The 25,208-nt window shown below is 36.2% G+C and overlaps 2 protein-coding genes across 10 annotated transcripts; one reads left to right on the top strand and one right to left on the bottom strand.

The window, feature by feature from the left end:
* Positions 1–21,515, top strand: LOC139775888 (pyrokinin-1 receptor). Of its 6 annotated transcripts, none has more exons than XM_071712232.1 (7): positions 1–403; positions 540–634; positions 7,262–8,243; positions 8,688–9,097; positions 18,121–18,344; positions 18,750–19,176; positions 19,908–21,515. In XM_071712232.1, the coding sequence occupies exons 3-7, from the start codon at positions 7,681–7,683 to the stop codon at positions 20,159–20,161; spliced, it is 1,878 nt and encodes a 625-aa protein (XP_071568333.1). In that variant the 5' UTR covers positions 1–403; positions 540–634; positions 7,262–7,680; the 3' UTR covers positions 20,162–21,515. The 6 variants fall into 6 exon arrangements, with proteins under 6 accessions (XP_071568333.1, XP_071568338.1, XP_071568336.1 ...); XM_071712237.1 differs by having other exon boundaries at positions 2–403; positions 19,911–21,515; XM_071712235.1 differs by lacking the exons at positions 1–403; positions 540–634 and adding an exon at positions 3,653–3,765.
* LOC139775916 (glutathione S-transferase-like) lies at positions 21,513–24,436 on the bottom strand. Of its 4 annotated transcripts, XM_071712290.1 has the most exons (6): positions 23,899–24,161; positions 23,402–23,507; positions 22,771–22,906; positions 22,375–22,542; positions 21,859–21,998; positions 21,513–21,776 (listed from the first exon to the last, which is right to left on the bottom strand). In XM_071712290.1, the coding sequence occupies exons 3-6, from the start codon at positions 22,901–22,903 to the stop codon at positions 21,615–21,617; spliced, it is 603 nt and encodes a 200-aa protein (XP_071568391.1). In that variant the 5' UTR covers positions 22,904–22,906; positions 23,402–23,507; positions 23,899–24,161; the 3' UTR covers positions 21,513–21,614. The 4 variants fall into 4 exon arrangements, with proteins under 4 accessions (XP_071568391.1, XP_071568394.1, XP_071568392.1 ...); XM_071712293.1 differs by lacking the exons at positions 23,402–23,507; positions 23,899–24,161 and adding an exon at positions 24,301–24,436; XM_071712291.1 differs by lacking the exon at positions 23,402–23,507.
* Between the last annotated feature and the right edge of the window lie 772 nt (positions 24,437–25,208).

Raw genomic sequence — 25,208 nt, 5'->3', positions numbered from 1 at the left:
ATTTCCACGTCAAATCGAGTTCGGCTTTTTCCCCGGCACGATGTGACGGTCAGATCTTCGCGATATAGTGAAAGAGAGTACAATACAAAGACACTGTGCACGATCGTGTATGTAGTATGTAGAATTTTTTCGATCTTCATCGATTTGATATAGTCGTCAAAACAAACACATATCGATAGTTTGTAAAACACATAAATTGTGTGCAAAAAAGTGGAGGATTTATTTGTTATAGACAGAATGAGATAAAATATCGTTCGAGTGTTGAAATAAAATACCGCGATAAATTATCACATCGGATAATCAAATTCGTGATAACTAGGACAACTTCGCGTCCAGGAAATAGGAGTAAAAATAGAAACTAAAAATTGTATACACAGAATCTCCCACGTGCCAGACGTTCAAGGTATTGTTGTTCTATTAGAGGGGTGACATATTATATACACGCCACATATTTTTAAGACAATGATTTATGTCACGGGAAATTGACGCTGTCACGAGATTTACGTTTAGCCTTCGTCCTCATTTTATTTTTATTGCAGTGAATGAACAGAGACAGGCAAGTGATGACATACCGTGAATCAAAGAAACCGACCACGGGTGAAAGTGCGTTCTGTCGTACCGTGCATTTTTACAGGTAACGTGATACAAAACACAATATAATATATAATATACATTTCTCAAGCAAACGTACAGATATAATATGCATTCCAAAACAAATTTTAATAATATTTAAATATTATTTACTTTCTTACATACATATTTCTACCAAAATTTTAGCTTGAAAATCCTGTATAAAATGCATCTACAAAAAATTCTATCAATCAATTTAGTATTATAAATTAATGCTGCCATTAAAGTTGTTATAAACGATAAGGGGAATAATTCAATAGTATAGTCGCGTCGTTGGGGTATCCAATGATCCAGAACAGTCAGTTAAAAAATCGTATTCTGGAAGTTTGTGAAATCGCAATGCAACAGGTGACACCAGACGTGCGGGTCAGAATTAAAATTTATTATCGTTGCATGTTGCATGCATCATGCGAATATGGGCGAGTTCGCTCCAGTCTCGAAGTAGATCGTCGTCAAGATTTATACGATCGAATATTTTGCGATGATAAACGGCGACTTGAATATGAGACGCGTCGCGCTTTCCTGGAAAATAATCTAAGAGTGACCGTATCGCCGATCTGTAATACATTTCGATAATACATCACCGGAACTCGCTTGTCTTAAGCAATTCGTCGCGCAACCGATAAAAGAATATAGAAACATTGTTTCTGTAATTTTCTTGTAAGGCAATTTGCAATTTCATATATATAGAAAACAAGAAACTGTAATTAAACGTGCAAAATTGCGACGTACGATCAGTATAACGAGAGAAAGAAAAATACGGAAACATCTTAATATTGCAGATAGATTAGGAAAGTTTGAAACAGTTTAAAAGTTGATTCAACATTTTGCTTTATTTTACTACAGAGATAAACGAGGAAAACTCGTTGTTCGTTGTGATAAATAACTTCGCTCGTTTTGATAAATAACTTTGTATTCCGACCAAGTACGCTTATCTGTATTTTTACGCTGTCAAGTTTATTCGATTCCTGTTCGCACGATTGTCGTTTCCTCTTCGTCATTTGATGCATAATGTGGATAAAGTGTGTTAGACGCATCGATTAGCGCTTATCAAGCAAAATGCGTTGTACTTTTATTATTTTATTTTTAACTAATCATTAATTATTTACATTTGTGCATTTAAAATTATGTTTATGATGCGTATACTGCAATATTGCTGTAATAGGTAGTAAACATCAAATTATCACGTGTTAAAAATTAAATACATATACATTCCAAGTCGTAGCTGTTTCTAATAATTAAAAAGGAACTATAGATAAAACAAGTAAAATCAGTATATCGAATAATCACAGCTTGAGAAAAATGTGGAAAATAACTCAATAGTAAATAAACTTACTACGGCAAGTGCAATTTCCACGTATGAGATTTCAATTAATTAATAGATGGTCCGTGCTATCGATATTCAACGGTTTCAATGGCACTAAAAGCTGCAATCGCGAATATTGCGCGCGATCATAACCGAGGGATGTCATTTCCAATAATTGGATACTACAGAGGCTGCTGTGATGCCTTATGAAATGAAGGAAAAGTCCGCGAATTTGTTTTGTCAGTAAAATTCTTTTCGAATATTCTAGTAACAAAACTGGAGCATAGAATTTTATAATAAGTTTCGTAACATTTATTCAATAAATTCTCTTGCTAAGTTTGATATTTTTATGGCAAATACCAATACTCAATTTTGTTCGTTTGATTTTCCGTTATAAACTCAAAGAAGAACTTCGTATTTTTATTTAAAATGTTAATTATTTTGTTTATAAATTATCTCATTAATAATGGCGATATCAATGCGAAATATTAAAAATATTTTGCTAGAAAGATTAATAATGTTTGAAATATCGAGATCTTGAAGTTCTCGAGAGTTCTCTGACAAATCTAATTCAGAACGTCCCGCCCGTAATTAATCACACACACACACACACACACACACACACACACAAATCGTTTTACTCTCACCGGCAAACACCCTAAAACGTGCGATATAATAATTTTATTAACTCCTTTTAAACTTGTTCGCTTACATTAGAAACTAAATTAGGTTCATATATCGGAGTCGAAAATATAATTAGATTTATTTTACTTTCCGCTCCTCTAATCTCATAAATTCTGTTGGTAATTATTCGTAATTACACTTATATTTGTAATTAATTTGTAATTATAAAAAATAAGAAGTCTTCTTCATCTCAATACAGAGAGAGAGAAGACTATATTTTATCAAAACTTTGATTGATTACAATGCTGTGTAAATTCAAAAACCAAGAAGTTACAACAGTGCTCCATCAGAAAGACTCCATCAGAAAATTGTGCTAATTAAAAATTAGTATTACATTAACTTTAAAAATGTCCGTTACATAAAGCGTTTTATAATTCGTAATCCATTTATGATTGTTAACTATTCAATTTCCATTATCTCATTGTCAGTTAAGACATTTCTTTTAAATACCTACATTTTATACCAGCTGAAAATAAAACTCCGAAACTGCAAAATTGAAAATTATGCAACTAAAAATTACTCGGAATAAAAGATTCGATTTGTTACGAGAATCGCTTGATTTACATAACGCGAAATTGTTCGAAGTTTGTATAACATCTCCGAGCGCCTCTTACGTCGCGTTCGATCTCGGTTGAACGAGAAATTGCTATGCGTATACATTATCAAGTGGCTGCGCCAATTTCGCATCATCCTAATCAAAGGCGATCGATCGGCCGAGGCGCGCTGCATTTCCCCGAGATGTTTTGTTTCAAGAAAATAGGTTTAACGCTCTCGACTATCATTCCACGGCTGTCAATTGACGTCACATTCTCGCGTTTCCCTATCATATTTGCGCCGAGTTCGGTGATAATGCGAATCCAACTCGGATCAGATGACAGATTGAATTATGGTCCCGGTGGAGTTCACCGTTGACGCCTTCCACGGATGCGAGGATTAATTTTCCGGTCGATAGCAGCCAGTTATTCCAACAAAGAGCTCTGTATGTTAATGGAAATATAACATTGCGTATTGTTCCAACAAGGATTATTGTGCGTTAATCTGGACCGCCTGTTGTTCCAACAGAGAGCTTTGCGCGTTATATTGTATTGTATTTCGCAAATTGATCCGACCGGGAACGATTGTTAATTAACACGTCGATACTTCAGGTAAGAGAGGTACGAGAATTTAATCGCGTAAACAATTAAATGTGCAATTTCGAAAAGGGCACATCTCTGAAAATTAAAATTTTTCAAGAATGAAAAAAAAACTGACCTAATATTAAACTATTGTACCCAGTGATGCAAAACTTTACAATTTGCATTTTAGGGTCAAATCACAATAGAATGCGAAAGAAAAAATATTTTTAAGGTATCGTCATTTGACTAGAGTACATATTAGTGAAAAAACCTATGAGCCAAAAAATGCGAGATGTCCTTTTCGAAATTATACATTCAATTCTTTTCGGTAGAAACCAACGCGAGTAAACTTCGCTGCATTCGCAGAGTCGCGCATCGCATGCACACGAATAAACGCGCGCAATAAGCGTTACGGAATTGGTTCGCATCGATTCGATAAGACTGTAACGTAAACGATTGATTCTGACTAGAATCTCAAGAGCTTAATCGAGAGCGACGCAGCGGGATTCACAGCTACGCGTTTATTTGTCACGATCGGGACGCGTCGTAAAAATGTCTCGCGGAAATAATCATTGTATTAAGTGATTTTTCGTGTTATTATTTTAAAAGTTTCGCACGCGCTATTTCATAAATATAAAGCTGGAATGAGAGTATACGATAATAAATATACGTGGCAGTTATAAGAAGAACAAGTTGAAGCGTTGATCCCTAAATCAGATGTTCCTAAATCTTTAAACAAAACAGGACCGTGATTTACTGACTGAGCGAGTCCAATGTTCCGAAACTTCGTGTCAAGTTGCCAAAAAATTAACGAGCGCAGACATGTAAGTCAAATAAATGACTAAACTGCTACAGCTTCGAAAAGTTTGACGATGAGGAAAGCCGTGGTTCGCGAAGAGGCATTTAATGTGAGAGGCTTTTGAAAATATTTTGCTGAAATAAAAGCTCAACTGTGCGTTTATTGAGAGATTTTCCATTAAAATTTAATGCGATGCAAGTAGGATAGCTCATACATGCATTATTTGTAAACCAATCATAGCTTTCGGTTATTAAAATGTAAATTTCAACTGACAGCACTCCTTGCGTTTGGACCGTTTGGACGTGTCAATGCAACAACTAGAGCAGAATTAAAGATCGCGTGCTTTAAAATTGTGAAATAAAAGATTGGATTTGTGTTATATGAGGACTGCTTATATCCGTTTCTACCAATGCAGATTAACTTTGATCTTTTACTTACCTTTTATCTTTCTCTAATTTTAAGAACTAGAAAAAGATGAAAAGTAAGTTAAACCGCGATTAAAGTTAATCTATATTAGTAGAAATGGACATTAGTGTTATATATAAATAAGAATTAGATAAAGACACAGTACATATAATAAAAACCGACAGTTGTGTCTAAAGTACATGTTAGAGAGTTCGTTAATAAGATATCCCGAAATACAGACAAATTGCCCAAAACATTTACGTTGAAAATTGACGAGATAACGAAACGTAAAATGGATAAATCAGAGAATTTCTCGTATTCGTTTCGCGGAGCAATTTTCGAATAAAATGCGTGACCATGAAGAATTTAACGACTCATTGACGGTAATTAGACAATGTTGGGTGTCAGCTGGGAGCACGAGCCGCGTCGAAAATAGCACAATGTGTTTCCGTTCTGTCCGTTCTGTCGATAAACGGCGTTTACGAAAGCACCGCGTCGCCAATGACAACATCATCGTAAAGGCAACGAGCGTGGAGATGACTGCACACATACAGCCGCGCGCGTTGGAAACAATTTTCGCGGACGTGACGACGCAGAACGGGTTTAGGACTCCGTCGAGAATGCAACGTGGTGTGCCGTGCGCGATTTGTGATTTTTGGCCGGAAGGTCTAGTTTGTTTTGTTAAGATGACTGGAGCAAATATCGGCTACAACTGCAGCTCACGTGGCTCGTGAATAAAGTCGGGATCATTCTGCAACGATAGGATCTTTACATTATATAGATAAATATATTTTACATTCACCGGTGTTAAAAAAGAAAAATGATCAGTTATTGAGAATAATGTTATTGTTATCGGAAACATAACTGGTGCATCTGTCAAAATTATTTTCTCGTGTAAGCTCTGAGTGTTGTGTATTGCGTATGTAAAATATATGCGTCTTGAGATATTATAAAGTTAAAATATCATGATTAAATTTAACATTGCAACTATCAAAGCAATCGATACAACTTGTAATTTTTTTTAAACTATTCAAATTTATAATAGTGTACCTATTTTCTAAAATTTTCCATGACTTTTGCAATATGAAAATTATTAAATTGATTAATTTACTTCCTCCTCTTTATTTCTTTTTTTTTCAAATATATACAATATACTTGAATAGTAGAAATTAATTATTGGTAATTCTAATGTTAAAAATCTGTCATATAAAAAATTGTGATATACAGTATAGCATCCAAAAAATATTTTTAGATTTTAAAAAAGTCTTATATATGTCGGACCACTTTTGCACTTAATGCACCGTGATTTTATTTCAATAAAGTTCTCGTATTTCTATCCATCTCCAATGATTTGTCGTACTTAGGGAAACACGATATTTTGAAAATTGAATGGTCTGCAATACGTGTATATAGCCAGTACCGCGGCTAAAGGCGATGTGTTAAAAGGTCACTGTATATATTCGGAAGGCGATATCCTTGTCAGAGCAGTTTAACACAATGGCAAACAATGGTGACAATGTGAAAAGCGGATATTTGTTAACAAACCGGGATATCATATACGGCTGGAAATCGTATCGCACGTGCTATTAAAATCTTTTCGTAGACCTCTACCTCTCATTAGCGACGGATTTCGTGAATAATTCTACGCCTTAATGAGACCATTATGAAAGACAGCGTTCGCGGAAAATAGACCGGATCCACCGCCGACGTAAATGAAACTAATGAATGAAGCTATTATAATGCGTGCGTGCAGCAACGTCACAAGCATATTCCCGAGTCAGCGGAGCCTATTATACATTAGCGGATTCATTGTATAATTGGCGTGATGGACATGGATAATTGGTCGAGCCGATCTCTCGCGACACGAGATGATTGCGGATTCGCGATGCAGCGAGACGGTCAGTTTATTCGGTACGTCAAACGGCGCTGACAAAAATTCACGCTAGAACTTTTATATCGATCGCGAAACGAGCTGTGGAAAGAACAACATTGCACGTCGGCCTAATTGAGGAGTTTATAGGACGGCCCTTCAATTCTCGCGCAAATTGACCGAAATTAATCGAAGCGTCGGGCAAGGACGTGGTATGTCGTCTCGTTAATTGACGGATGATGGAAACCGTTATCTATCCAACCGTAATGCCAACCGTAGTACCATCCATAATACATCATTACTGCATGAAATGCAGAAGATCGAGAACGCGATAATCTCGCGTTTAAAATTTAATTGCTCGATTATGCTCGTATCGCGCGACGTTTGTCCCTTCGAAACGCAGATCGGTCGCCCAAACGTCGTAAAAATTTAAAAAAAACTTGCAATTTCAGGTTAACACGAAGGTAAACAGCGCTAGCGGGAAGATCTTATCTTGAGAAACCATTCGTGAAGAAATATTGACGCTTCCGACAAGATGTAGACCGAAATGCACCAATATCGGTCATAAGCCAGGATTTAAACAACGGATCTTCACGAAAACGTCAATACTATCCAAAGAAGACATCGTAATTGCATTTCGCAGGCTAAATCGTCGCTACTGCGTGACAATTTCAGCTGATGATCCGGAATATTTATGGACGAATTAAAGCAGCAAAAATATAGGCAGAAGAGATACTGAGATACCGCAGCGCAGAGATATCTGCTCGCGTTTGAGCTGCTGATTTGAAATCTTCGGCCACGAAGTCTCAAATATTAATTTGCTTCCTACTACGCGAAGTCAACGCGTATCTTTGCCGATCGTTATCCTTTGATGCTAATCGCTCGCCGATCCGAATACGATAAAAGAAGCAGGATGATTTCGGGTACGATAGCGAATATCACCAGCGTCCTTCAAGACGCGGGGCCCGCGGGGGACTCCTGGAGCAGCCTCTCGAAAGATGATAATCAGCAAGAGCTTCGTTCCACGGTCGTTTACGCGAATCCGCGATACGAGAACTACTCGAGCACGATCGTTGCCTTGCTCCAAAACAATTTTGACAGAGACGAAAACGGCCGACGGGATTCCCTGTACATCGTATTGCCGATCACGATAATCTACGTCGTGATCTTTTTCACCGGCCTGATCGGCAATATCTCCACGTGCGTGGTGATCGCGCGCAACAAGTCCATGCACACCGCTACCAATTACTACCTCTTCAGCCTCGCGGTGTCCGATCTCCTGCTACTCGTGTTCGGATTGCCGCCAGAGATGTATTACATATGGTCGCACTTTCCTTACGTATTCGGCGAGGCGTTCTGCATTATCCAGAGCTTCGCCTCGGAGACCTCGGCCAACGCCACCGTTCTCACCATCACGGCATTCACCATCGAGAGGTGGGTTCGGATTATATTGCGCATATATCAAATCTGACTGATAAAAATGTCATAAATATATATGACGCTCGCTGATCCCATAGCCATACCCTGCCAATCATTCGGATTTTATCTATCGGTATCCTGATCACGGGTTTTATTTATTTTTTTCGCATGCGAAAAAATTCGTGAAAAAATGAAAAAAAACCCGCGATATATATATATATATATATATATATATATATATATATATACATATATAAAACTCCAGTCTGGTGTGGAGATCGATAAAATAAAATGCCAAGAGAAGTTCCAATATCCGTCGATTCTAGCCGCGATTTTAGATTGTGTGTGAACATCGATAAATCCGGACACCCGCGAGATGAAGCCTTCGACAGATTTTAATCTCTTCGGAAACAAAATGTTTGCCCCTTTTAATATTTCTGCGTGTGTTTTTTTCCGCAGATACGTGGCGATCTGCCATCCCTTCATCTCGCACACAATGTCGAAGCTATCCCGAGCGGTCAAGTTCGTGGTGGCGATCTGGCTGTTGGCTCTCTGCCTCGCCGTACCACAGGCCATCCAGTTCGGCATTATCTTCGATCACTATAATGGCACCGCCAACCTGGATAGCGCTAGATGCTCGCTGCGGTGGACGCTAATCGAGCACGCCTTCGAGATCTCGACCATCCTGTTCTTCGTGCTGCCCATGACGATAATCACCGTGCTGTACGTGTTGATCGCCATCAAGCTGCGACGCTCGAGCCTGCTCACCACCACCGTCAGTAAAAGACATCACGTTCCCGGTGTGTTGAATCACGTGGACAGCAGCAGAGGGAAGACAAACGCTCAGAGGAACGTTATTCGCATGCTCGGTAAGCGATGCGGTTTCTTTGATCGTCGGAAATTACTGCGCGCGGTCGAGCATCCTTAGAAACGCGGTTTAAGATGATTGAAATCGGGTTTATTTCGATTCCCGAGTCGGAGAAGTCATTAAAGACTTTTATCAAGATCTGTCAATAAATTCGCCGAATATCGATGTCCCAATAGAGCTCATAACTCTCGGAAAAATTTACAGGAAATTTTATTGCCCTGTTTCAAAGAATATACTTTGAATCGATACGCAGAACATCGTAATAAATAGGTCACTGTGTAATGATAAGTCCACACAAGAGGTCAAACGGATAGTAAAACTGCAATCAATTTCATCAAAAGAGCTTTAACAAAATTCCAGTTTAAAACTTAGTTTTAAAGGCATAATTAAAACTTAGAAAGCTTTGACCGAAGAAAAAATTTATATTTGGCGAGGAATCTGTTATAAAAATGTATCCCACTTTGCATGCGGTACTTGTGACATTTTCAGAGAGAAATATATCATACAATGGTGTAATTAAACAAGCTTTATGCCAATAATGACGTCAGTAATTAGTTACATTAATGCTTAGTTGGCGGTATGAATGTAACATATTACATATTCTAGTTCGAAGTTCGTAAGTTCGCATAGTTTCACATGCAAATAATTCAAACGTATCACGCCAGACGTTCTCTCCTCACGAAAAGTTCAAATGAGCTTAAATCGCCCGAAGCGAGTTGGCATATTACAAATGCTTAGCCAGACGTTCCTGCAGCAATGTCGTGAAATATTCAAATTCGTACTTAATTATTCAAACTTTGCTTAAAAGAACGTAGATATCCGAATAACGCTGCAAGCGCCTTGCCGCGTTTTGATAATATGCAAGTAATTTCGCAAACACGCAAAACTGTGGCGACAGAGAGACACTTTAAAGCCGCTTGTTTATTAAATATAAACCTGTAAGCATACCCATAGATATCGCGTACTTTCTATAAATATCTGAGAGTTTCTATCTGAAAAATCTTCTATAAATATCTGAAAGATCTGAAAAATCATACAAGCATTTACCGATCACTTTTTACATGATAAGAATTATACAAATTATTTGACAACTTTACATCGTTATAAACATCAAAATAGATACGTCTCGTGATATGATTCGATATCAAGCAAAGTCCTGGCGAGATCAAGAGTTTCGTATAATTTCGAAACTCGGATGTTTCTAGTTGGACCATAGGCGTATATAATAGACTGAACATTGGTTAGACACATCGATTAAATCTCGTAGGAAAAAAGAAATTGCGACGCTGTTAATTTTATTAGTCGCTATACCAGACTAGATGCAAAACATTGTTATGCCCATTTCCCAAATAAAATATAAGAATTAGACAAGAATAATTGCCGTTCCCAAATTCAGCTCGGACTGCTAAAAGAGGGAAACTTCGAGAGAAAACTGTTATTTCCACCGATTCTGACGGGACGCGATATTTGCCATATCAACGTGCCTGGCTTCGCGAATTTCTTTAAAACGGAAATCAATAATATCAGTCCGTCACGTGTTCGGCTCGGTGCACATATATCAGAGATATCAAGAAATATCGATTTTATTCGAGGATTGAGGACATTTGATCGGCTTTTTACAACCACACATATATTTCTCTTTTTTGCCGCGACATCACCATTCATATGAAACTATTTACATTTACTTTGGTTGCTTTACAAATTCCGCTATATTCGACATTTAGATTTAAATTGTAGGAAATTTATTTTACATGTACGTGCTCTATTTTCTAAACATCTTAAATTCTTTTCTTATTTTTAAATTTTTAGTAAATAATCATATCTTAACTTTACAAACAACTAAAAATATGTAATATCTGTATATATATAAGCATATTTTTGAAAAATTTTTTCTTACTCCATGTGTGTTTAAATAATCTTTTGCATATTGCAATTCTTTTTTTTAATTCTACTCAAAAGACTAATAAAAATTTAAGAAGTTATCTTCAGAGAAGTAATATGTAAATCTCCAGTTTTAAATTAATATTTGAATTAATATATTTGAATATAAATTTGAATTAATATATTTTGAATTAAAATAATGTTACATTTATATACAATAATTTACTAACAAATCATCCTTCGGAAAGTCTTGATGGGAAAAGAAAATTTCTACGCTGTTTCCGCATTGCCCTCGAACACGTAATAGATCTTTGCGCGACGTGTCATTCTTACGATACCACGGTTCGTTCGTGATACGAATAGGATAGACTAGAACTCGTTCGTTGGAAGAACCGTTGACAAGTCTCTCGAGGCTGAGCTATTTTCTTCAGCAGGACAATCAACCGAGATCACCGAACACGATGAGATTTTGAAAATAGCCAGCCGTGCCCATGTCTTGATAAATCAACCGAGTTCGGATTCGATTACATTACAGCCGTATATTTTCAGAATTATCAGGTTGGATACATATTAAGCGTTAATACATACCTTTTTCAAAAAAGGTAAAAAAAGGCGTCAAGTACATGCAATGTATTTTGCAAATCCAAAAATCCAACCTAAGTGATATAGTAGCTTTATTTTTCCTTAATAAAATTATATCACAAAATGGGTTGGCGGAGGATCAGTGGAGTGGACGCCGGTTCGCCAACCCTCCGCCGCCGCGCCGCGCCGGCCGGCGTCCATTCCGCCGATCCTCCGCTGATTCTCCGCCAACCCTCCGCCCACTGAAAAAAAAAATACTTAGATCCCCAAGAAAATATTTTTTCACATAGTACCAATGGCTTATATTACTTAATATAATCACATATTTATTTAGAATTAGATATCTTTACTTAAATTAAGTAAAAATAATAATTTACTTAAATTAAGTAAAAATATCTAATTCTAAATAAATATGTGATTATATTAAGTAAATAAGCCATTGGTACTATAATGTGAAAAAATATTTTTTTGGATCTAAGTATTTTTTTTTCAGTGCCTATCGGCGTCCACTCCGCCGATCCTCCGCCGATCCTCCGCCGACCGGCGTCCACTCCACCGATCCCCCGTCGAATCAAGCAAATATTACGACGTCAAACGAATAAGAACAAGAATATTTCAACATTTCGAGGTGCTCATATTTCTATATTCCGTTGTTGCATATCAGCTGTCTCCAGATTTATATAACATTAGTAAATTTTTTGGACAGATTTTAAAAGTCTCTTCTCAATAAAATTGAAATCCGAATTCTAACGTTACAAAATTATTCCAGAACGACGATTAAAGGATTGTAAGTTAAACTCCTCAATTTTAAAACCCTATTTTACGCTCGATTTAAAGCGAATATACGTAATCGCAAATTGGATGAGACGTAGCATTCGTAATTCGCCAATCGATTCGGATGTATTCGCCAATCTCGTTATTTCTCTCGTAAAAAAGCGTGTCGTTACATTTTCAGCGAATCGATTGGGACGAGTTTCAACCTCGACGCCAAAAAAAAAAGAGATTAAATCGGCATCCAGCAGCGCCCCAACGTAGTGATGAAATTTGAAATATGAGGGTATATAAGACCCGGACCGTTATTGATGTTTTTCGTGAGTTATCTTCTTATCTTCTCTGCCTCGCTACGAGCGGCCTCGCGTTCGGGGGCGAACTTGCGTCTAGAAGGCCGAATAATTATTCCGCTCGCGCCTCGGTAATACTCAGCCGTGGATAAACGACCTGCTCTTCCTGTCACGCTTCTAATCATTCACGGTGCCACGTGGCGGCGCCGATTTTATCCTCGGTCGACCATCGACAAGTTGAGAGGCCTCCCCATCCAACTTTTGGATCAAGATCTCTTTATTAAATTTCTTGCGAACTTTGCTTTCAAGGTTGTCAAGTCTAATGACAAATTTGAGCGATGTAAAGGGGAAAGTATATTGGGGAAAGATAGAGAAGTCAACTTATAATTCAATTAGTCGACGCTTTTTATAAATATGAGACAATGCGTATTATAAGAAAATACCGTTGAACTTAGTATCGTATTTTTATAATAAACATTTAGATGAAAAATTTATTGAAACATTATAAATTTATATTTACTTATATTGTGCGTTTTGCATATATTACAATATTTAATGTAAATGACTAGGCAAACGCAAAACGCAATTGCCATTGTCGCGATTGCCAAACTTACGAATGCATTTTGGTGATGCGGCCGGTTGTATACCTTTGCTCAAGCTAACCGGAACGATTCCAATCTATTTTCCGACCGATCGACTTACGTAAGACTCGAGTAATCCCCCGAAGTATCGAAGCTTGCACGTGATCGTGGGTTGCATCCAAATTTACTCTGAATTATGATGGCAGTTTGCAGATCTCTCTCTCTCTTCCCGGTTGCGATTTATGCGCTCGTGTAAGCGCACGATATGCCGAACGTTTCGAGCTCCCGTGCCTCCCGTATCTTTACTTCTTAAAAAATCGCGAGTCAAGAGCTCTAAAATCTCTGCGTCTTATGCACGTACAGCCAGATACGATAGTATTCCACGTCAATGAAAAATTGATAAGCGATTACCCCTCGAATAATTGAAACTGTTATCTGACTTATTGGTCAGATTTTTTACTCTTATGTAAGTCTATTCTTATGCAAGAGTCAAACGCACCGTCGGAAATAGCGGTAACACAAATCTCTCTGCACAAATCTCGCGGCAAGAAGCTTTATTTAGGCTCCTCTTATCGAAACACCGAGGGTATATACCGAGCTTAATGAAGAAAAAACATATGGAAAAACACGCCGTCGATCTCGAAATCATAGTTATCGCATTCTCGTAATCCCTCGTTGTAAAAGAATTCCATAGCGCTTCGAATTCCACGCAAATCCCGCCCTAAACCATCGTTATGTTATCCAGATGATCTTGATGGGAAACGGAGGGTCCGCGTGCCGACTAAAAATACCTAAACGACGTTTCCGCTTTTACTTTCGATTTCTGGATCGCCATCGGGATAATGATCATCTAATTTCCGCCTCGCGATCGTTGATTATTCACGTCAATTCAATTTATCATCGGGGAGGATCAGCGCTTCGCCAAGCGCATTTCGGTAAATTACACCATCTCTCTTTTGGGCACAGACTAAAGATTTCTCCCTTTATTTACTCTTGCAGGGATAATGCGTGTCCTCCGAATGCCTTCGAAGAAGAGAAAAGATTTCTTTCTACACGCGCGTCTATGTTTTCTTTTTTTTCGCGCCGATCGAAGGAAATCACCCGCGTTCCACGAAAACGAGAGCGGAGAAGATACGTTTTATTGGCTTCGAAAAGTTATTCAGGTTGTGGTTATCTTCGTAATGAAATCTTCGTGTTATCAAACGGTCCATTGGATCTGAAACGAAGCATAATAAGCATATGAGGGACGCTGAATGATGTGCAGATATTTCCATAAGTCGTAGGGAGATATTAATGTTTATCTTAAATCTTCGAACTCTCGCGATATTTCTAGTTGTATTAAGAAATATAATTAAAAGTTTGTCATGGAAAATATACATAAATTTGAAATTAATATAACATAATTCCAAAATCCATATACGATATTCCATATATCGATCGCGTGCCAAAATTGCTCTTCTCAAAGTTATTGTTTGGAAACGAAAATTATTAATAGGCGAAAACTTCATTATTTTAATGCACACGTGTCGCTATTCTATTAATGTGGAAACGATCGCCCGTGAGTTTATCGGTGATAATCGATAAATTTTGTCCGCACATATGGCACATTCACTGATATTTATATAATAAAGATTATATGCATGTACATTTGAAGCGGTAAACTTTGAAATCCGCGCTCACGCATAAAATAAAAAAAACCCGTTTTTAAGCAAACGAAAATAAACGAGCTTTCGTGAATTATGACAACCGTCCGTCACTTTTACGCAATGTTTTTTCCATTATTAAGTTGCACATTTGTAAGTAATGATGGCACATACGTAGCGAACGCGCGTAACATTTACGATGTACGGCAACAACAGAAATATTCAAGTACAAACAAATGCGTATGCATTAAATTGATATGGAAAGCAATAAAAGATATTTAATAAAAGAATGTCACATTTCATGTGACATTTATTCGTTTTGCGCAATACCATCGTGTTTAAACGTGCGAATCAATGTTCCGGCCAGATTCGTGAATCTGAAAACGAGGAACCGTTTGATTCGCCCGGTGAATTTACGATCGCAGCGGGATCGCTTATCTTCGCTCCTACGGTGGCTAGGTGCCTCGGCCGAAGTGATAATCGAAATAAAAATGTCGACCTTCATACCGTCGAGCACGTGGGCGAATCTCGTTTGTCGACGACACGCGTGGAAATAAAATCGGCTTCCTATCTACAAAAAAAGAGGAAAAAAACACATTCCTCCGCATTTCCATAACGCCGAACGTTTTCCGCCATTACGAAAAACTGTGACGAAACGGTGTTTCGAATTAACGCACCGATGATTCACTTGTGTTTTCGATCCCAAGTCGACCAGAAGCGCGTATTTACGGTTGCAGTATCTCACAAATTGTGAAAAGTTAGTTACCGTGAATTTTTCCAGAAATTACGAAACGTTTCTCCAAAGATATTAAAAAATGGGAGTTTTTTCGTTTCAAGTTCCCAAAGTCGAAAACTGCCACGTAAAATGTTATACACATTTTTTAAACTCTGGCAAAGCACAACTTAAAATAAAGCAAAGTTTGCCTGTTAATTAGAATCGCTCTTAATGAACCACGATTATTTATCTCTGAGTCTTTCGCTACTAATTTTTCCTTGCAATTAAAATATTGCAACTATTTTATAAGAAAAGAAGAGAAAATCGGGGTTTTTTTTAACGCTGAGTTTTCTTAAATTATTTACCTAATCGCGAAAATAATTTCGTAAAATAGCAAAAGTTCGGTTTTTTAAATTATTACGTTTGAGTTTATTTTGGCGAGTTTCGAAAGTACGCAAATATTTTCTTGGTATAGCTTTTTAAATTTTTCCATTGCTATGCAGAAATTTATGTTAGATTTTGAAATATTATTTTGTTCTACATAATTCATTCACCTTTTCAGCACATTTGTGATCCTCTTTGCTCCGCCCGAGGACGCACGGGCAAAAGGCAAAACTCTTTTTATGTACATTTTTACCATCCCGTTATCAATTTCAATATAAGTATTTGCGACGGCGTCCTTAACCTTGTGTATTCACACCTGCGATCATTCATAATTCTTGTGATCCCAGTTATTTCGCGTAAGCCTTTCTTGAACCTTTCTTTAGCCTTTCTATAGCTTTTTTTTTTCTTAAAGTCTTTTTAAAAACTTCTCTCGAAGGTCATGCCTGCGAAATTACCGAGTCACGCTTCCAAAATCAAGATTTAGATTTCTTCGCCTTTGCTTCTCAGATACAGAAAGTAATAGCACGCAAAGTATGATATTATAATATATTGTAATACTTGCAACACAAAACGAGAGAGAGAAATATCTTCTGCTTATAATATTTCTAGGCTTCCATTACGTTCGGTATACGTCGTTAATTACGGGTTATAAAGCTATATCATTTATCATATTATAGCATTAGTTACAAAGGGATCCATTAATCTCACTCGCGTTCTCAAACGTCTTTATGGTCGACTGAATTCTGCATTTAGGATCTTCACGGTTTCTTGATAATCTTTCTTTCACATAATCTTTCTTTCTTAATTCCTCGAAAATTTTTAAACATTAAATTAAACAGATATTACATCGCTCCCCGTCTAACTGTAGAAGATTGTGGCCACAAAATTTATGTGTGGAATATACATGAGTTAAGCGAAAGCATCCGCAAATAGCTCACGTTGTGCTGTTCACTGCTGAGAAAATGAAACATTTAATTGTATTTTTTTTTCTCGCAATTGTGTTCGTAAATCTTCAATTTATTTTACAAATTTTACATAAGAATATACTTTACAAGTTTAAGAGAAACACGTTGATTAACAAAAAAGCATGATAAAAGCGGGTTACTTATTAACTACATTTAATTATTATTGTAATGCAACACGGAGCAATTGCATGCAACTGTGCAGTCTCATTCGATTCAGATCTCAGGAATATTTGAAAAAAGTGGTGTTTAAATTCTAACTTATCCTTTATCATTTGCCGAAGGCTATAGAAACGGAGTAAAGAACTTATATAAAAAAAAATATTCGTGTAATCAGAGAACCCGAACTCAACTTAGGTAATCCGAAAGTAGAAATTATCTGAAATTGTGAGAAAATCTTAAACCTATCTTGGGAAAAGTAAATCACTTTCATCCATCAAGATCGTATCCCCTAAATTTTATTAGTCACTTCGTTTAATGTGAAATGTTTCTTCTTCTTATCTATACCTGATATGTACTAAAGTGGAAATTTCTTCGGTAAACTTTAATCTTTAAAAACTAAATGGATCTTTATAATTTTTTAATTTTTAACTTGATATTTTTATGCACGTGCAAAAGTAATATTCCATCAATAAGTGAGAAAGCTAATACCAATCTAGGGTCGAGATCTTTCGACTTTTTCAATCGCCATGGGTTAATTGTCTCTCGAAGACTGCAAACGTTTCGCAGCAATGTGACTAGTGCGATGTAATAAAAGTTCATTTTCTTGATGCGAAGTAATGAAATCACGAAAGGTGACCTGAAGTAGCGCTAAATGAAGGCAAATGGCTCCCGCGATGACCTTGCGTTGTTACTCGTCGTATTTCCCTCGATGCATTGCGGGAATCATGAATCACAGTGGATTTCTTCACATCTCATCCCTGAAAATAGATGAATCCTTATCCTATTAACTTTAAAAAATCACTTACAGTTTGGAAACCGACACTAACGGCGCGCATATATCTTACAGCTGTCGTAATCTCTAAAATGAAAACGATGTTTCTAAGATGTTTCTAATCAAAGTACGCTCTAATTTTATCTCGTAGAAATCTTTTCGCTTCATTTCCTATTTTGTACGTGAGAGATCAGTGAATTCGTCTTACTCCGTTTCCCCACCGGCTTCTGACTGATGATTATTATTATGATTATTATTATGATTATATATTGTCTTTACAGTCGCGGTGGTGATGGGCTTTTTCATCTGCTGGGCACCGTTTCACGCTCAGAGGTTGTTGGCCGTGTACGCTCAAAGCAGCTCGTCTGACAATGAGCCGGAAGATACCATGGTCGTAATCTATACCACACTCACGTACGTGTCGGGAGTATTCTACTATTTATCCACCACGGTGAATCCGCTCCTCTACAATATCATGTCTAACAAGTTCAGAGAGGCTTTCAAGGTGAGCCGTTTCGGGGAATTGCTTTTAATCGCTTCATTTTCCACTGGCGACTCCCACGTGGGCCGATTTATGATCGATCATATACTTGCAAAAATTAGAAGAATAAATTTTACGTAACATTAAAATAAAAAATATTTTCTAGTTGATGACCGATATATTAAATATAATTATATCTTATTACGTTTTTAACATTTTTAAACACCTTTTTTATATTTAAATATATTTAATATATTTATACATAATGATCGAATATAATATTTTTAGCTTTAACACAGATTCTGTTAACTTAACTAATAATTTCGTTTTTTTTTTTCATTAGACATTATCGATAAGAATGTCAGTTACGATGAGAACATTGTAAGAATCACAAGCCTTTCGTAATTTTACTTTATCTTTTCTTTCCAGTCGATGCTGCCCAAATATTGCATCAGGAAGTTCTCGTCTCACAAGAGCAACCGTCGACAGCCGACTTACACCAGCTTGTCGCGGTATCAGAGGTCGATGAGGCATCGATTCGACGACGCCCAGCACTCGCCTTCGATATCCGTCAGCGACGAACAGCAACGATTAACGCATATCGCACTGAACGCGAATTCCTGCGAGCCGAACGGACTCGCGAAGTCACAGAGGGAGCGAGAAGGGCGATCCAACATCGCGGCTACGATGAGAGAGACCGTAGGCTGTCGAGATTATACCAGAAGAGTGTCCAGAGATTCCGACAGCAGCCAACTTACCGTGATGACATCTTTAAGCAAGCAGGGCCTGAACAACGAGGGCAACAACAACACGAACGAATGCCTACTGAGGATCCACAGGTCGCCAAAAGCTTTAGGTAGCGTCTTTTTGCACCTGTATCTTCGCGGAATTAATTAATCCGTAGGCTGTCCTTTAATCAATGATGGCTGATTCAATGACGCGCAGTTCTTTAAATTTGCCGAATTAATTGGGAGATCCTCTCAAATAGAGAAACATGTCCGCACGATGCAACATAGTTATGTATATAAAATATTATCTCACGAAGATACAAATAATGATTTAAACACTTTTATTTTGTCTTATCGAAATGCCTTGAAGAATGGTGAATATATATTAAGAGCTTCAAATACGCGTAAAAATGTTTCCTTTGAAACAGTAAGTGCATGCTTATTGTTTATTAATAAAATTAGCAGCGTTTCGAAACAGACTCTTATCGCTTCGTAGTTAAAGTGTCTATAGGTATCCGTAAGGACAAAACTGTAAAAAAAAGGTGTTAGTGCACCTAACCTTTGTGCACCGTCAACAGCGCTTGGCTCTTACTTAGCCCGTTCCACACTCACTGTAAAAAATGTTACGAAAAATTATAGTCACAAGAAAAATATATTATAATTTTTATACATACATATGTTTTCTACGATCAGTATCATAGTTTATTATTAAAAAGTAAATTTATTTCAAAGTAAGAAGCAAAAATTATATTTATACGAAATGCATTTGCGGTTAAAAAAAAACAGATACTTTTGCTCTGCGCATTAACTCTCATTCGACAGAATAGGAAAGATATTTCTAATACTTTGGTATTTCTAGCAGGAATCCTCACGGAGAGATTGGGGCTCGGCACGAAGGGATTCTTCGCGCAGCATCGGAAGAATTCATCGACCAGCTCGGCGACGAAACCAGAAAACGTCATTGCGATGCCGCCGCGATTTCAGAGTCATCCGAGCATCGAGAGCGCCAATACGATCAGCAACTCCAGCCTTCAGGACCTCGACGAGACCGAGTTCACCGGAACGGAGCTGGCGCGCTACATGGGCGAGTTAAACTTCGAACTCGTCACCTGACGTCCGTTCATCGCGGGAGAACGCCGTCTCTCGAATTAGAACACCGAGCACAAATCGGAACTCTTTGGTTGTGGGAACCGCAGGTTTGTACAAACTTCTAATCCGAGAAGATTTTTTCCGTAATCAAGACCAACATGGATTTAGTGTCCTGGACGAGGCACATCGTGATGAATTAGCGTGGGACATTTGTCGAGAAAGTGAGAGTTTTGCAAAGAGTTATTTGTCTAAGGAAGAGAAAGGAACTAATTCGATCATTTCGATCGCATAAAAAAGGTGCGAAATATATGGAAACATAGCGATAATGCAAATAAACGATATTAAAATCATCGCTTGTGGTTTGTGGACTGAACGCTTACGTGTGTTGCTTCACGCAAAGAGTAAAGCCGGAAATTATAATTGTCGACACAGGATATGAAGCATGGATGTTTGATATCTAAAGTACGTATGTGTGTGAACATTATATTTCCCTATCTATAGCATGGCTGTTTAATAACGCTAGTCTTCTCTGCAGAAGCGGGAAGAATTTGCAGATTCAGTATCAGCGTTCCTAAAAATGTATAATGAACATTATAGCGATGATTATTATAATATTCTCGTTAATAATAAGATATATGAGATCAAGGGGAACGTTCTGTCAAGATCGGCATGTCAACGCGCAAGCTAGCTTCTTGTTCTCTCTTCTATGTGTGTCGTGAATATTTATATATTTTGTGATAAAACCAGATTGCACACCGGTTTTGATATTAATCGCGATCAAAGACTTGTATAATACAAGACATAAAGTGTCCGCTTAATTTATTTATTTTTGTATCTCGTGCGATGCTGGAAGAGCGCCAACTTGCGCAAAATTATTTCGATGTTTATATCGATGAAAAGTATATGACTGCAAAATCATAATTTTTTCAGAAGTAGAGCAATTTGTACAATAATTTTCTTCTAAAAAGTTTGGCTGTTTATCAGTTAGAGTAGAAAATATTTAAAAATTTAAAATAGAAAATTATTCAGATTAGAATTGCAATATCTTTCTCTCTCTCAAGGCATACATTAATAAAATTGCATTGAGGAATGTCTCCTCAAAATATTTAAAAGGTAGTTACGATATTTATATGTATTATTGATATTGTCGATGTACTTATTGTGCGTATATGCGCAACTCTGAATTAATTTCAGCATTTATTTTTATATGTATATTATTACGATGATAGTTAACGTTTCTAGCTTTATTTTACAGACAATACATCTGTATAGTGAACTCATAAAACGACAGCTGTATAATATATTTGCATATAATTTGCTAAATAAAAATATAACAATCCGTTTCGAAATAGATAATATAATGAATGCGTGCACATTATCATTTTACAAATTTTATTTTTATGAAACATTTTGGTCTAAAAAATTGAGCAAAGAACGCATATCGACACGTAATAAATATAAAAAATGTTATGTATTATTAAATTTTAGGTCGCATCTCGATGTAAGCTTTAATGTTGGGCAGGGCGCGAATCTTCTCCACTAGCTTCTTCAATTCCGGATGATCTTGGTTCACATCCCTGGTCAGGATAAAACTTAGACGTTCCGAGTACGCAGCCCACATGAAATCAGGCCACGACAACTGAAATAACAGAAGTGTATTTTCGTATTAAATTAACAAGACACAGGTATCGATAGTTTGACACACAATCAATAATCATCACCTTGCCATTGACGAAGTGTCCGCCGTTATTCTTAACTTGAGCCTCGAACTTGTCGAGATAGAAGGGCAATTTTTCGTAGGCGGTCTCTTTGAGTTTTGCTTTGAAAGCGGGGTTCTGTTCCCAGTAGTAAGTACCCAAAGCTACGAAAATAAATCTGAGTTGAAGCGTTTGAGTTGCACAGAGATAGAGAGTCACATTGCATCACTGCAAGAAGAGCAATAGTGATACAGTGTGCGACAATTGTTCAGGAAGTGTTCACGGTTTGTTGATTCTAAATAGTTTCCGCTTTTTTATTTTATAGTATAGTACCTTGTTACGTAACATTAAAATCTCTCACTCGAATTATAACATAATACACAACGTGCATTTCATCATATTCATTAATCAGATCTCCCGTTAGCGTAGAGATATTGAAAACTTCTGTACCCCTTTTTAATTACATAATACCAACCGGTTTCTCTAGAACATTGACCTATTATTCACGATCGCGTTCGCTGACCCCATTGGCATTTTTACCTTGTCTTATATCCTCGATAGAATCGACTGTAGCATCAATCTCCATAGCCTCGAATTCATCGGACCCGTATAAATTACTTCTCTTAGCGATAAAACGGGCGATAGCCCTGGACTGATGGTATGTCTTACCATCTATCTCCAGAATCGGCAATTGTCCCATGGGCATGTCTACAATTCGTAACAACGAAAATGACTATGTTTGCCATTATATTATTACTGAAAAATATTTAATTTTACAAATATATTTATTTAAAAAATATAATTAAATGAGAGAGCAGTGAACTTGACGATAAATGAGAGGATCACAGAATAAAATAGTATAAATCAATATTTAAACAATTAACTTTACAATCGATTATTTCATACTCTCAAAATTACAGCATAGAAATAACATACTTGGTTTATGCTTCGGCCACTCTTCCAAGCTGAGTCTAACATCATCGAATTTGGTGTCACAATAACTTAACAAGTATCTAATTGGCTCTCCAACGCACCCAACATTAAAGTACGTTAACTTGTACGTCGACATGTTCTGGAGAGAAGTAGTATAAAAATAAATTTAGAAAATAAGGATTCGCTTGATTTAGGAAATAAGAATATTGAGACCAGTATATCCTTACATAGTCTAAGAATATTTCGCATTTATTTTATAATAATTTTATAATAATAATATTTTATAATAATTTTTTGAAGGATGTCAATTTATAAGCATATCAATTCGTTAATCAAAAAACAAGTTACGAGAAATTTATAATTATATTATTACTTTGCAGTCTACAATCCGATCTCTTATAACAATCAACTTTCTAGTAGATGTAGAATTATTCACAACTCGAATACGAATATTGTGCTAACAGCTAAAGCGATACTCTTTATCTAACTGCTCGGGACAAACAAGCGTGCTTTTATCAAAAGTGTTTTACGGGTGAAAACTAAATTAGATATAGATATATTATCAGAGGTGCAAAGTATACAAAATTATCTTTAGTTGGAAATATGAAGTTTGAAAAAACGAAAAAATACATACTTTTTCTGTTTGAATTATGAACTCCACAAGTGCATTTCAATTCATATAAGTCATTTTGCGTGATACTAATCAACAGTGACACATTGTCAATTATCACACCTAGAACCTGTCATTGTAATGATAAACTGATTTTTTATCGCGTTTTTCAATTTTTTGCATAAAATGAAAGGCCATATTATTGATGTATTAAGCATTTAGTTTATTGCATTTAATTTAAATATAACTGATGATACTTTGGTGTGTTAAAATATTTTTTCCTATTACAAACTTTGAAAATATTTAATATAATAAATAACGAAATACTCAATTAATATAATAATGAACAAACTCAATTGCACTTAATGATAATTTCTTAATCGCGTTGTTCATAATTCTATCAATTAGATAAACAAATTATTTGCAGTTTTGTTGGATTATCCGGGGTTGCGATAGAAAACAATAGACCTCGATTAAGCCTCAAAAGAATGGAATGTTTATTATATATAGACAGAACTCACTGAGAGTTACATTCGTTGCGTCTAAACGGTAAGGACGTGGCAGACAAGAAGGAAGAGGGGGGGTTCTGATAGAAGAAGACGGAAATAAGCTACCGGGTGCGAGGCTAGTGACCACGCTAATCAAAATATGGCTTGACAATTAGCGCGATATTGGAATATCTAACAAGTTTTTCACATGAAATTGTTATATAAAATAATCTAAAAAGTACTTTCTAAATCCAATATTTTAAGAAAAGCAAAAGTTATTTTGCAACATTATCTAATCATTAAAAGATTATCCTTATCTTTATCCATATTTTTTTCTTAATTATATCAGCACTATAAGCTAAATACAAATATCAATGAATTTATGTATTTATTCTATATATGTATATTCAAAGCGATAATCATTATTTTACTCACGTTGACTTCGATATGTATCAGAATGCCCGCAAAATAATATTCCAATTCACAGTTCCCAACGTCCACGAAAACAAAATTGCGATACACTACGTAACATTTATAAGTATAAATAAGTAAAAAAAAACTGTCTTCTCGAAAAAGTTTTATTTAGGCAACAATACACTTGATAAGCAATGTTACGATAGTGTGCTGGACCAAAGTGTGTTTGCTATAAATCACTGACGAGAACTGAGAAACTCAAATCAAGATGGATCTGTGTTTATTAAGAGGGGCAAAACTTTATTAAACGAATGCGTTCTAATATTAGAAATGATAAGATTACGAATAAGATTACGATTGCGATGTTCCGAAAGAAAAACCCTAGAATTACTAGAAGTTATATCTGCTATTTGCCAAAATACGACTATAATTAATTTAATTGATGTCCGTTCTGTAATACTATCAGTAGTATTAGGAAAAGCACAAAGAAATGAATTACTATTAATTAATTATAATATAAAATTAATAACTTATTCAATATTTTTTTGCTCAATTTCGATACTATGAAAAACACATTTCAATAACTTTTATTGTTCAAATTTCGTCTATGATCTGTCATCTTTGTAGCTATTTTCTGTCTAACTCTAATATAATAATAAAACATGACCCGAAAGAAAAATTAGTTTTTCGAATTTTAAATTTGCCTTCTAATTAGTAGATTAGCTTTTATTTTTAATTAGTTATTGCAACAATAATTAGACTTGTTAAGAATTCTATTGCAATTTAATAAAATAACACAAGATATAATTTTTATATCCTAAAAACATTTAAACTTCGGTGGACAATACGTAATATAGACATTGTCAGTAATTTGGGCTTTTATCTTATTTCTTTACACTAAAATGAATCGCCGATTCAATTAAAACATA

Source organism: Temnothorax nylanderi, unplaced genomic scaffold, assembly GCF_030848795.1.
Source record: "Temnothorax nylanderi isolate EJ_2023f unplaced genomic scaffold, tnyl_v1.0 TNYL_tig0108_pilon, whole genome shotgun sequence".
NCBI classification, from domain to species: Eukaryota; Metazoa; Arthropoda; class Insecta; order Hymenoptera; family Formicidae; genus Temnothorax; species Temnothorax nylanderi.
Note: the sequence above shows the minus strand (reverse complement) of the source record. Positions and strands in the feature narration are given on the sequence as shown.